The sequence below is a fragment of the Rhinoderma darwinii genome, chromosome 13 (assembly GCF_050947455.1).
Source record: "Rhinoderma darwinii isolate aRhiDar2 chromosome 13, aRhiDar2.hap1, whole genome shotgun sequence".
Taxonomy (NCBI): Eukaryota; Metazoa; Chordata; class Amphibia; order Anura; family Rhinodermatidae; genus Rhinoderma; species Rhinoderma darwinii.
In genome coordinates, this window is record NC_134699.1 from 21,489,853 (window position 1) to 21,504,562 (window position 14,710).

Consider the following 14,710-nt stretch of genomic DNA (forward strand, 5'->3'; position numbering starts at 1 on the left):
ACTAATGATGAACGGAGGGCTAGCGGAGCTGGTGGCCACCGGCTTTCCATTGCATACCCTCCCGGAAGTGCTTATAAACTAAAAGTGACCCCTAGCTCGGCCATCAGCAGCAAATCATCCAGACTGATCAAAGGCGACTTAACAGTATAGAGAAGGTATGAAATGAACAGACTCTCACATGGCACCATGGTGGACATCAGAACCCATTCTGAGTGGTGACCGTCTTGCCTGTCTGGATAGTTTGTGTCTGGTTTTCTAGAAAGCGCTTAGTTCTTTCAACTCTAAAAAAAACAAAAAACGCTTCTATAATATTTCATCAGCCTTTAAGACTGCAATAGCCTGATATTGTTAGAGAGAGTCCTCACCCAAGGTGCCTTTATTGTAATTTATTTAGAATCTCATTTTGGGCTCTTATTGTCATTTAAGTAGATGGATACAAATCTCACGCCTGGTGGGCGACAGGTCTACGGAGCTAGTGTGGTATGAAGTGGTGGAACACTCAATAATATAGTGACTCCGCTTAAAGGGGTTTTACAGGATTAGAAAAAAATGGCGGCTTTCTTTTGAAAACAGCGCCACACCTGCCCACAGGTTGTGTGTGGTATTGCAGCCCAGCCCCATTCACTTAATCTGATTTCAACTGCAATACCAGACACAACCCATGGACAGGTGTGGCGCTGTTCCTGAAAGAAGCAGCAATTTTTTTCTAATTCCTTTTAAGAAGCAAACAGCACTATAAATCTACAGGGAGGACAATGCGCTGGTGACCCAAACGTCAAGGAGATGAAAATGTATTGTGTCCCAGTATTAGAAAAGGGGTTGATGTACAGGACCATGTAGGTTTGGCGTAGAACATGACCACATATTTAATTTCACAATACATAAGACTGTTCTTAAAGAAGAGAAGTCAACACTAACAAAATTTGCAAAAATTCATGTCCAGGAGGAAAATGTTCAGGAAAGATTATGGCTTGATCTCCTGGATTGTCCACACGCCGAGCCCATAACTCGATCAGTCATGGACATGTCCTGTATAGATCACTATTAATAAAGGGTTTGACTCTTCTGCTCCAGTTGTGAATACTAGTTGTAGTTATAGGCCACTTGCACACGATGCGTATTAGGCTGTGTTCACACATTGCGTAAAGATTACACTGTGGAACTGGCCTAAAAATCTGAACCAAAAGCCTCAATGCAATGAATGAAATCTGAGTGAAAATCTGCGACATGAGGGCATGCTGTGGATATAAAAATCTGCGACATGAGGGCATGCTGTGGATATAAAAATCTGCGATCCGCAGCTGATTTTTTTTTCACGCTGTGAGTGAGTAGGGTTTGTCCAAACCCCATTTACTAACAATGTCCTGTACATTGTCATGAAATTTCGTTGTGAATTCCGTAACAAATACGCAACATGTGAACATGGCCTAACGAGTGTATTTGCTGCACAGATTTTCCTGTGGCAAATCTGCAGCGTAATACAGTACCAGCAAAGTAAATTACATTTCAAGTAATCTCGTCTACATGTTGGAGATTTTTTCTGGATGTAATTGACCTGCGGTGCGAATTTAAAAACTTGCAGTTTGTCAATTTATCTTGCATTTCCGTCTCAGAATTGTACCTATTTAAAAAAACGCACTAAAGTCCATAGCATATAATCCACACCAGTTCCCACATCAAAATGTAAAATCTGCCTCAAAAAACGCAATCTGCGGAATAACCTGCAGTTTTGTTACAGATATTCCGCATCAACGTCCTCAAATTGCCATAAAGCGGGTGTCCAAGATAATAAAAAACGTCTATTACAAAATAGCGCCGCTCTAGTCCATGAGCTGCATCTTGTATTGCAGTGTTCACTTCAAAGGGGCAGCGCTGCAACACTAGACCCTCGGCACGCCAGCTACTGCGAAACTACAATTTCCATCATGCCCTGACACGCTTTGGCTGGAATAATACAACCTGTGGGTGACACGGCATGCTGGGAGTTGCAGTTTCACAACGGTTGGTGTGCCGAAAGTTGCTGACCCGTTACAGGGCATTTCTTACTGATGAAGAGGCGCCTTTTTTTCGCCACATCCAGGGACGTTTTCTTTCAAATTAAACTTTTAAAGCATTAAGATGGCAGATTCTCCCATAACACGTTAGACACTTATGGCGCCGCTTATCTTGAGGGTTACAGTACAATTGGACCTTACCCATTTTCTCCCTAACACCAGATATTTGTCAGCCTCGTAGACATTAGAGAGGCTGTACGATATTCGAAAGAAAGGGTCTGCTTTTCTTTTTTCCAGAAACAGCGCCTCTCTTATTCATAGGCTGTCTCTGGTATTGAAACCTACACCATTCATTTGTGCTCCGGTGTCCGATATGTTCACAGCTCTCTGATAGGGTATGTAAATCCATTCTTGAGTCTAAGGCCCCATGCACACGAACGTCCTTTTGCGGCCGCAATTCTCCCGAAAATCCATGGGAGAATTGCGGCCCCATTAATTTCTAAGGGCCCATGCACACGACTGTGGTTTTCACGGTCTGTGCATGGCCTGGGCGCCTGGACCGCAGAAAGAACGGACATGTCCAGGCTCATAGGAAATAATGGCCGAGGCCATGCGCACAGCGCACGATTTCCAGGCGGCTCGCGGGTGACTCGCCGGCCGACGCGAAAATCACGGCCGTGCACATGGCTACGGTCGTGTGCATGAGGCCTTATGGTTCTTTGATGCTTAATGTACAATTTCAACGTTTCACAGTTTTAAGCTAAATATTTTATGTATTTTATATATGGTTTCCCCAGTAAATAGCTGCCTTTACATTTCTTCTGGTTGCCCTTGGAAACAGACAGGGGTTTATTTGCACTCTACTGTCAGACATGTGACCTGTGTAGCTGTGATCTCCACTCCCACAATGCAAACCAACTGATCCTATATTTAGCTTTAGATGTAAATAGAGAAGAAATCAATACAAGATAAGTAGCAAAAGATTTACAAAGTTACATAACATGTTATGTAGAATTTAACTGTGGAATACTGTAAATTGTTGTTAAAAAGCAAAGTTTTCCTTTAGGCTGCAAAATAGGTATTCCTACATGACCGTGCGTAACTAGAGCTGTCACATGTGGTGTCAAATACGCCTGAGAGCTGGTATTTACAGCGCCACTCTTGTACATAGGTTGTATATGGTATTGCAATTCAGCACCATTCACTTGAATCAGGCTGAGCTGCAATACCAGACACAGCCTATGGAGAAGAGTGGCGCTGTTTCTGAAAGAAAAAAGCAGATCTTTATAATCTCATACAACCCTTTAAGTCTATGTTTGCACATCGCATATTGTTGCAGATTCGGCAACAAAGAACAGAACAGTATATCCTATCTGTTGCGAAAATGTTGCCGATTTTCACCTCCGATTTCATTCATTGCAATGAAAGTCCGCGACTAACTTCCGCACCAAAATCAAAGACAAAATACTTGCGTATTTCAATGCAGATTTTGGTGCAGATTTTTAGGCAGGTTCCACAGCGTCATTTTTGTGCGACGTGTGAACACAGCCTAAAGATAAAATGTCACTGGGATAGATTGATTTAGATCAGGGCATCTATATATATTACCCTATGAACTGTGCCTCAATACCAGTGAGGACCAGAAGAAGAGCTGCCAGGGCAAAGGGTTTTATTTAGGCTATGATTGACTGAGGCATCACGCCCGCTGACTGCAGCATTATATCACTAGCACCACCTCTGGAAGCCATCACATTTGCTGTACACAGCAGCATGAATAATACCTCGTGAGACGGATTGTGCTAAACTTGCTTCACTGGCATTGCCCCCCTTGATTTATGCAGATTATAAAAAGGACCAGATCTAATAAAGTGTCAGGATTTATGGTGGGCAGGAAAGAGGGCAGGCTGGGGTTTGTATATTATAAGTCTCTCTCCTTCAGTGGAATGTGTGCAGAGAATTCCACCGCCGAGTCTGAGTATCACCAGCGCAAAGATACCAACCGCGTCTCCCTTACATGGCAAATAAATGTAAAAAGTCAAGCCTTGTACATAAGCAAAAACCGGCATGACGTCTGCACCTGGACTAATAAGAAATCTTCATAACATTATCATTAGCTTGTTCAATAAATCTGACACCTACAAACCCCCCTCCCCAGAGTCGTCCTCAGCGCTTCACTATAAAATATAGATTATTGTTCCTATAGTTACCCAGTAAACAACATAAAACCGGCAAAGTCAAAAAATATATGTATATCTCTCCCTATAAGTGCCCAAATACTTACAATAGAAATTCACTAGGAATACATATGAGTAAAAGTTATGTACATATAAAAAACAAACTGATCTGACTACTATGTCCCTATGACAACACTTCCTGTCAGTACTATCGTTTAGGCGTGTCATTCACATCCTAACTTCCTTGGTTCACTGCTGACATTTTTAATACTAGACTAGGGAAATTTTATAGACTAGGGCAATAGGCGGAGGGAGCGATTTACAGATGCTTGTGAACATGGGATAGAGCTTAGGGATCTGTCTATGTATCCCAGGTCTTTGGATAAACCAATGTTAACAAGCATTTCCTCTCCCCCGTCGGGACCAAATGTCGGTGGTATAAAAATGAATATAACAGAGAAATTACCTCAAACTACTACTCCGAGCATCCCCTGACAGTCACAAGTTCTCAGGGCATGCTGGGATTAGTAGTTTCATAACTGCTGGATGGCTTATTGGTTGCAGGCCACGGACTATTTTCTAGACATTGATGAGAGCCCTTACTACTTAGGATTAGGCCACCAGACACCGTGACGTTAATAAACCTTCTACTAAGTTCTTTTGCACTAACATTGATAGATTTGAATTGCACACATTGTATATATGTATATGACGTTAGCAGCACAAAATTAAACTGGATAGTTTGAAGAACATGTTGCCTGCAGACATGAGGAGCGTAGCCAAGCCATGGTGTTTCCTGAGATCTTGTCATATGAGATTGTCTATCATTTTGTCTTACTTTGTGAGTATTGGCTTTATATTATTGTAAATACAATTTTCTTTTGTAATGTACCGAAGTCTGTGTGTTTTATTATGGGGGGGGGGGGTCATTTACGGCATCCATGCTGGGACAGTCAAGTGACTCAATGGTCATGACTTTCGATATCTGTAATACAAGGGGTTAAAAAAACAATACATGCTCTAAAATCCTAATCTATGAACATTACAATCCCAAATAGTATTGTTTAGCCCCGCCCCAAACTGGCTAGAAAGGACTGTTTTAAATAAATTTACATAGCCACACCCCTTTGTAACTTGCGAAATTGGACAGTCGAGCAAAAACTGGGACTGTAGGCAATTATGACATGGGGGGTGATGGATTTATCCTGCCCATTTTATAAGAATATATATAATAAGGTTAGGACATGACTTGGTAAAGAGGAGCTGTTAGCCTGTCTTTGTGGTGTACTTTAGAAGACCTGTCTCTCCTGGCATGTATGTTTTAGTGAATTCCTGTGAAATAACAATTCTGAAGTCGTTTGCTATTCCGGTTATTCTTCCTGGAAATGTATAAATAAACTACTGGATGTTCATATTACTCTGGTCAATGAGGTTTGTCCCTTCATACACGGACACTGTAGGGACACACTCCATTGCCAAGGGGAATAATATCACCCAGTAGTCCCATTTATTTATACATTTCCAGGAGGAATAACAGAGGAACAGCACGTTGTATTGGTTTATGAAGCTTAGTCCATCCTTAATCATCATATGCCAGACACTCCGAATAGGCCTTATGATCGGTGCTGCCTCTGCTTTGTACTCAGAATCCTTGGCATTAGTGCCCTTTTTACAATACCATTAATAAAATATTTATCAATAATTCAAACGTAAACCTACTACACTAGTTTTGGAATTTGAACAGCACAACATAGGTCTAAGAAAAAGCTCCAGAATTGTTATTTCATAGGCAATGTAGGTATTTAGTAGGAGCGCTGACCGGTCCTCTCCTCATCCCTCTATGACGGCGGTCTCTAGATTACGGTGTATTTTATGTTATTCCGTCACTTCCTGTTGTGGAATATTTCCTCAGGAAACACAGACCATAAAACCTTCCTTTTGTGCCTGTTTTCTATCTTCAGTTCCTAGATATCTCCAGCTGAAACTATTGGCAGTTTTTTCCACAACGTTTATCAGGCTGTACTAATAATTTACATGTCCCGTCTGTAGATCACACGTAAGGCTCTGTTCACATCTGTGGTGTTTTCCGTTATTCTGTTCTGTCACAGGAACAGAAAAAAAAAGTTTGTCAAAATACTCATTGCATCGATTTCATGGTTTTCTAGCCTCAGTTGTGCGCTGTCCGGCTCTGTTCTGTCAGGTTTCCGTCTTTTTGCAGTAAAAAATAGCGAAATCTGCTGTGCTATTTTTTTCCATCTAAATTGACCGAAATAAGCCTTGCACTTTTTTTTTTTTTTTTTAACATTGAAGTCAATGGATAACTGACGGAATTAATTTTTCCCGTTTTTTTCCTACTGTGAATGCGCATCACTTTCTACATCCGAAAAAGGGAAAAAAAAAAAAAATACAGAAAAAACAGATCTGTTAAGAGTATAACAAGTGCCAAACCTGATCAAACGTAATTTTTTTTTTTTTTTTTTTTAATGAATTGGCCAACAGATCCGTCAAAAACTGAAAATTTACCTTCTGTTTGTGTCAGTTTGTCATCCGTTTTCGTTAAATTTGATGAATCCGTTAAAAACGGAAGGTTCAACGCAGATGTGAACGGAGCCTAAGACATGTGGAGCCTCATAGGAACTCTGAGGGAAAAAAAAACTTGTTGCCCATAGCAACCAATCAGAGCCCACTTTTCATTTTTATAGTGCAGTTTAGAAAATGAAAGCTGAACTCTGATTGGTTGTTATGGGCAATCAGCAAATTTTCCTACAATTTTGAGGCCCTTTACCGATCCTCACCAGGCCTTCTCTGCCTAAACGAAAGCCTGGATCTACCTGAACTAATTTTGGCATATTTTTTTCTATCCATTACGGTGTTTCCAAAGCTAAATGATTGGCATGCGTACATCTTCGGGTAAGTTCAGACGTTGCAGATTTTTCATGCGAATTTCGCACCGAAAATGCGTGACGTTTTACGGTACAACACGTGGATGGGATTTTCAAAACGCCATCCACACATAGTGGAGGAAATGTTAATTTGTAATGCAAAGGAAGAAAGACGCATCAAATTTACGCTACATCTGGCCTTACCCTTAGAAAGAATTTCCACCAAAAATGTAAAACTGACCATATAGTCAGGAATCAGAAGTCGGAGCAGCGGCCAAAGTCTGGTAATTGTTGTATTTACTTACAGAAATATCACCATTTTCTGCTTAGTTGTGGCCGCCATTTTGGTAAAAGTGAAAACAGGAAGTGCAGCCATTTTGGTTTTCACCGTTGAATTAGCTACTCGGAAATGAATGGTAAAACAGACACGGTTAATGATGAAACTCGAAGGACAAACGAGCTTCTCAAACTGAAGCGAAATCTAAGGCCTCATGCACACAAACATATTTTTTTCCTCCCGTAAATACTGGCGTAAATACGGGTCCGGTGTCACCAGTATTCCACCCGTATTTATGGACCCGTTTTCTCTGCACTAATCGGCAGCCCCTTCTCTCTATCAGTGGTGGATAGAGAGAAGGGGCAGCCCTTTCGGGCAGAGTTTCCGCAGCGATTGAAAGTAAAAGAAGTTCATAGTACCCCGGCCGTTGTCTTGGTGACGCGTCCCTCTTTACATCCAGTCTGACCTCCCTGGATGACGCGGCAGTCCATGTGACCGCTGCAGCCTGTGATTGGCCTGTGATTGGCTGCAGCGATCACTTGGGATGAAACGTCATCCCGGGAGGCCGGACTGGAGGAAGAAGCAGGTAAGTTAACTTTTAATACTATGAACTCCAGCAGTAGTCACTGTCCCGGGTGCTGAAAGAGTTACTGCCGATCAGTTAACTCTTTCAGCACCCTGGACAGTGACTATCCCCTGACGTCGCCTAGCAACGCTCCCGTAATAACGGGAGACCCATAGACTTCTATGGGCTGCCCGTGCCGTTATTACGGACTGAAATAGGACATGTTCTATCTTTTTCAATGGCTCGGGCACCTTCCCGTAAGCATACGGGAAGGTACCCGTGGCCAATAGAAGTCTATGGGCCCGTAATTCCGGGAGTTTTTACGTTCGTGAGCACGAGGCCTAACAGTGATAACCAAAATGGGCTGCACCTTTGCCAAAATGGCCACCACAACAAAAGGAAACCATGCATAACCTGTTGGTGCCCTCCCTGACGCGCCCATATTTCTCTCTGGTCATTGCAAACACATCCATTTTATTTCATGGAACAAACGCCTCTTCTACCATGGCAGCTCACCCACACAAACTGGTCACACTAGACTGGCACAGTACAATCACACACAAATAAATGCATGGCATTAAAGTTTATATAAATATTTTACCCATTTATCATTTCTTGGTCTGTTTTTTAGAAAATATTTCTGGATGGCAGCCGTGCGGTTGACCCGGTTATGAAGGAATCTATATAGAAGGAATTATATGTAGAATGAACTTTAATCCTTTAGCACATGTGAGTTGGTGCCAACTGCGCCCGCTGGTTTATTACTTAATCCTGTTTAGACATATGAGCACTTTCTCTGGAGTTGCAGAAACGACATTTAACAGGAGCAGCAATTACCGGCTAATGATTTTGTATTCTTTATGTAAAAATTGGTTTGGATAAATTTTGTATTTTCCATATATATACATCCAAATTCTATGTGCACCGTTTGCTTTATGGGCGCTGCTATGGGGTCTGCACTAAACTTGACGCAGCTACTTCCTTTCACCATAGAATTCTGTTACTTGCAGTTCCCACTAGGGGGAGCTCTCTGCATAGATTTATACAACTCTCATTGAATTCAATACTAAATGTATAAATCCATATGCAGAGAGCTCCACCTAGTGGTGTCGTCCGGCTAGCAACATTTTATAACTGGAGAGGAGTGGATTTGGAGCTCTGTGTTAGAAAAATGTTCTAACCCCTATAAGATGTCTTATGACATTATTCAGCACACAATTTTAGAACGGTTTGGGACCACTCTAGCATAGCCTCATTTACATATTTAGAAAAAAAGATCATAACTTTTAAAACAATAGTTTTGGGACACAATTGTCACTAGTATTATCAGTGTGACAGTGCCTGTGTGGCACTACCTACAGGGGGGCTGTGGCATTATCTACAGCGGGAAGTGTGTGGCCAAAAATTTACAAATGAAATTCATCCGATTTTAAAACGGGCAGGGGAAAAAAATGGATGCAAAATGGGCTGTTAAAAGTGGCAACACGGCCCGAAACGGGCGCGAAAAACGGTCCAACATGGCCGTTTTTATCGGCCGACACTCGGACCCGGTCGTGTGAATAGAGCCTTACCATTCAGGTCGGTAAGGAGGTGGATGGAAAATTTCATTAAAACAATGGAGCATAATATTAGAGCACAATACTCCTTTAAAGGAAAAAAATGTGAAAAGGTGTAAAACATATTTAGAGTGCACAAATAATGATATCATACAGCCAGAGGCGGACAGACTGCAGGGGGCCCCTGTGCAAAAAATGTGCATGGCCCCCCCCCATAACCCAACAACACCCGCGCGCATATCAAACTAGACAAATTTATATTGCATGTTTTATCGCTAGTATAGAAAACAAGTAACAAAACGTAAATAATGCAAATCTCCATAATTAAAGTGGAGCTAAACGTTTGACAAACTTCTGACATATCATAGTGACACGTCAGACAGAAGTTTGGATCGGTTATTTCCGGAAATAAATGTATTGGTGTACGGACTCTATAGAAAGTCTATGAGCCCGTACTCCGATACATCGGCTTTCCGGAAAAAGCCAAACAGACACTAGGTGGCTCAGCCCTCACACGAGCGCTTCAGCTGCTTAGTTCTAGAGATTGGTGGGGGTCTCAGTGCTCGGACCCCCACCAATCCACACTTCTGACATGTCACTGTCACATGTCAGAAGTTTGTCAAATGTTTAGCTACACTTTAACAACGGAGTATAACACAAAGCACTCGTGTAACTGACAATGACGTATAAAGCAGGACTAACGTGTGATACTTCACCTATAGGAATGCAATAAGGCTGAACCGAGGAAGTGATGGCAGAAAAGTTACTTTTTTTTTTATACAAATAATTGCAATTCTAATAACCAATACACTAGTATAAGGCCTCATTCACACGGCAGGGTTTCCCGGCCGGGTGCCGGCCGTTCATAAATCGGCCGGCACCCGGCTGCATTAGAAATAATAGACCCCTAATGGGGCTATTCACACGACCGATTTTTTGACGGCCGCGAAAACCGCCCGTCAAAAAGTAGGACATGCTCTATTTTCGCCCGGGTACCCGGCCGCCCGGCTCCCATAGAAGTCTATGGGGCCGGGTAATACCCGGCCATCACCGGGATGTGTCCCAAGTGACGGCCGGGTTTTCCGGCTCTTGCGCTCTATCTCCTCCTCCTCACAGCGCAGAGTGCATGTGAGGAGGAGGAGTTGATGCCATTTTGACGAATGGCATCGCTGTACACGGTGTGGCAGGGCCGGGGTGTACAGCAGGTGGAAGGGAGCGCTGCGCTGGCTCCCTTCTCCTGTTTGTTTTAAAAGCGCCCTGGCCCGGCGACACCTTTGATGGCGCCGCTAGCAGCTGCAGCTGCTGCTGCGGCTGCTACTACTGTAGCGACGCCACTATAGCAGAGCGGGGAGGTATCTCCCCGCTCTGCTATGTGCTAGCCGCACTTTAGCTCCTTGAAGGAGCGGAATCCCCGTGTGTTCGGGGATTCCGCTCCTGGACAGAGCGCTTGATGTCTCTGTCCATATCTGGGCAGTGACATCAGGGGAAACTCCTGAAGCGGAATCCCCGAACACATGGGGATTCCCCTTCAGGAGTTGCCGCTGATGTCACTGTCCGGATCTGCCCGGCCCGGCACGGATGCATAACTTTATGCAAACCGGCCGGGCAGAATGGCCGATTTTACCGGCCGGCACTCGGGCTCGGACCCGACCCGGTCGTGTGAATCCCGCCTAAGTCAACTTTATACAGCACGATACTAAAACAAAAGTAGTAAACTAATAATAAAATAAGTATTTGTGGGGGTGGCACCCCATACAGTGCTTGAGGAGGGCAAAGGCTACAGACAGGGCAGCAACCACAACCTCCTGGTTCTTTTTATTTTCAGTCAGTCCCCTTCACGACGCTTAGCGCGCACACCCCACCACTCCACACAGTAACGGCACCGGCACCGGCACAAGCTCAGGCTGCAGAGCAAGAACCCGAACACAGAGGCTCAGCCAACCACTATTAGGCTTAATTTCAGCAGTGCCGCTATGCCAAGAACTGGTCCGCATATAGCGATGCTAGGTGCTGCGTGCGCTATCTGGTTGTCTTGGTCACCTAGTGAGCGTCACTGTCAGATGTTGCGCTGCCTCTGACAGTGATGCTGGTTACTAGGTGATGAAGACCACCAGACAGAGCAACCCCCTCCCCTCCTAATGTTTTCTAAGTAATAGATCGGCGCAGCAGACGGGTGCCCCCTCTTCCCACCCTGTGCACTTTCGGCAACTCACAGATCGGGCCCCCTTACTTTTCATGTTCTTGATGGCATCAATAACATATGTGAAGGAAGGGGGCCCGATCTGTGAGTTACCAGGGCACGGCGAGGGAATGGGGCCCCGCTCAGTCTGCCACACAGCCACGCCGATCTATGCGCACAGCGTTTAGGGCAGCTGAGCGGCCCCTGTGCACGAACCAGCGATATGTCAGCCCCTGCACACAGCGATGAGCTTCAGAACAAGGGCACATAATATAAAGCAGAGCTCTACTGACACCATGTGGTGGGCTCAGAGTATTGTGCAGCAACCCAGGGGAGCGTGTGTGGAGAGGATGGGAGTCATAGTACACGGCTGGCTGTAATCTACGGTGTAGCCGGTGGTTCCTGGGGACTCTACCTTCTCCTCCCCCACTCCCCTTGGGCTGGTACAGTGATAGGTTGCTGCACTGATGATGGTGGTAGTGGTTTTTCCCCTGAGGTAACACCCGATGCTATATAGTGTCTCTGGCCGGTGCTGTGGGTGCCCGTCCTGGTGTAGTGCAGGGACCAGAGGACACGGTTGGACGGTACCACTCACGTTTACTGAAGAATCCAAATATGTACAACACGTCCAAGATGGAGGCCCAGTTCTTGCGGTCCACTGCAGCCAATAAGGGAATGACGGGGACTAGTTGGTTACAGTTTGTCTTATCCAGCAGTCGTATAGTTAAATTAATTCTCTTGTGCAGTAATGTTGGTTGAATGGCGTGACCTGATAGACACTTAGATAGTGTTGTGGCGCGGGGCAGAACCCCAGACAGCGCCGGCCGTGCTCTGGAGCCCGGGAGCGGTTAGGTTATGTGCACACGACCTATTTTCAGACGTAATGGAGGCGTTTTACGCCTGAAAAGACGGCTCCAATACGTCAGCAAACATCTGCCCATTGCTTGCAATGGGTCTTACGATGTTCTGTGCAGACGAGCTGTCATTTTACGAGTTGCTGTCAAAATATGGCGCATAAAATTACGGCTCGTCAAAAGAAGTGCAGGACACTTCTTGGAGACGTTTTCGCATAGACTATTGAAAACAGCTCCAAAAACGGCTGTGAAATACGAGAGTTGCTCAAAAAACGTCAAAATCAGGAGCTGTATTTTCAGACATTTTGTTAATCGTGTGAACATAGCCTTACACTTCTCAGAGGCAGGACACGCGGCTTCTGAGGAGATGAGGCAATGTTGCTGTGGGGCTGTGGTGGGAGCCGGGGTGCAGGGGATAATTCTCAGTCTCTTGTCTGCAGTCAGGCTGTGGGGGCTCCGCTAACAGGCTGAGGCCTAGCGCCTTCTGGAAGATATACACGTCCTCTGCTGAGAGCAGGCAGGACTCCACTCACTCACTGTATTCTGTGAGAGCTCTATGGTTAAAGCAGGCTCCACTTCCTTCCAAACACATCAAAGATTGCGCAATGGTCCCTCTAGTGGCTCCCAACTAGAACTGTCACATTCTATTTGCATGGTGAACAGCACGACAATAACAAAACATGTAAACTACATTTAGACAGAAACCAGAAGGGAATCTTCTGGGATGCTGCAATAACAGATGTCAAAATGTATAGATAACATATCCAGAGGTCATCTTTTCAAATGATATAAGTCCAGCGCATACCTTATGGTAGTAATGTAGTTAATTAACGAATGTGTAAGTGATGGAAAATTAACTATGCTTACCTGAGGTTTTCTTACCATTGTTTAAGCCTCGTGTTCATCATGTCTTGTGATTTCTGGTTGCTCGATACGCACGCTGTAATCAGGTTTAAAAGGAGTATAAATATACGATCATGCACAAGACTAGCTTTCAGGGCCATCAGAAGTAGTGATGGGGTTAATGCCATCATCCCTGGTGGTCTAGTGCAGTGTTTCTACACCAAGTCTGTGATGCACCCATTAAAAGCACAGCATGAGGACAGTGTGTATACCCCCTGGGGCACACATACCACGGATTGAGCACCCAGGGTCTAGGGATTAATGGCAGCATCCCTGATGGTCTAGGGTAGTAAGAGAACTAATGTCAGCATTGGTTATTGCCTCGTGTCCATTGACTGGTTTGCCGTGCCCTCTGATGCAAGTCCAGGTCCAAGTGACAGCCACTTTGTGTGGCTCTTATGGTGCCCAGAGGGGCTGTCAGTATCTTTTACCCACTGATCTATATAGAATAACCAAACTTGGTCTACTTCTGATTTACTCATATTTGACAATTCTGCTTTAAATTTGCACATTACATTGCTGGCTCTGAGTCTTTGCTCTTTAGACAATATTCCGACACGCGCCCTGAAAAAGCTCCGCGCTGTTCCACCTTTATCTCAGACAAACAAGGCATTTTTCCTGCGCCTCCGTCTGTTGACATCTCAATCAGCAGGAAATTGCGGCTCATCATTCTAGATCATAACCCAGGTATCGCAGTAACGCTTTATGTGGAAAGCCGAAAACACATTATCCACACGACTCATCAAACAAGGCTCCTTATGTGACACTGGTCTCACTTTAGCTTAGTAGAAGCAATAACCAGCTGCTGGGTGAGCCACTTACTCTAACAGGATCACAGAGGCTCACGGTCAAGTGCTAAATCACCGCTACAATAAGATTTAAAGAGACAGTACACTTTAATATAAAAAGAATCGTTGTCCTTCGCACTGGGGAATATAACAGAGTTGTGGGACTCTCCTAACGTCACACAAATCCCTTATTACCAGCAAAGCCCCAAAGTTGTTTATTATAAACGTGACGACGTAAAGAGGCTAAGATATAATAAGGAAGAAAAGGAAAACAATGGTGCCTCTACTGAGCCGTGAAGTATCCAAAAAACAATTCTATAATCCAAGTAAATTGCAAAGTAATAGCATTCTGCTCCCTTGTTCTAGGGATTGTGGGTTCCCAATGGTTGGACCCCCAACGAGCAGATAGTGATATGATAAAATGATCCATTCCTTATCACTTAAGATCTCTGCTTGCTGTTAGTGAATGTAAACTAATTTTGTTAGATAAAACGTATCTGGTCTGAGTACAGAGTATTACTTTGACAAGATACAGACA

At 44.2% G+C, this 14,710-nt stretch overlaps 1 protein-coding gene and 1 long non-coding RNA gene across 5 annotated transcripts in view; one reads left to right on the forward strand and one right to left on the reverse strand.

The window, feature by feature from the left end:
- The window catches only part of GJD3 (gap junction protein delta 3), a 10,089-nt gene extending 5,030 nt beyond the window's left edge, over positions 1–5,059 (forward strand). For both annotated transcript variants that reach the window (XM_075845066.1, XM_075845065.1), the window contains exon 4: positions 1–5,059. This exon is cut by the window's left edge and continues 791 nt beyond it. In XM_075845066.1, coding sequence (XP_075701181.1) covers positions 1–150 — 150 coding nt within the window. In that variant the 3' untranslated portion in view covers positions 151–5,059.
- The window catches only part of LOC142666847 (uncharacterized), a 106,236-nt gene extending 93,223 nt beyond the window's left edge, over positions 1–13,013 (reverse strand). For all 3 annotated transcript variants that reach the window (XR_012851743.1, XR_012851745.1, XR_012851744.1), the window contains exon 1: positions 12,223–13,013. This is a non-coding gene — a long non-coding RNA (uncharacterized LOC142666847). The remainder of the gene's footprint in view (positions 1–12,222) is intronic.
- Between the last annotated feature and the right edge of the window lie 1,697 nt (positions 13,014–14,710).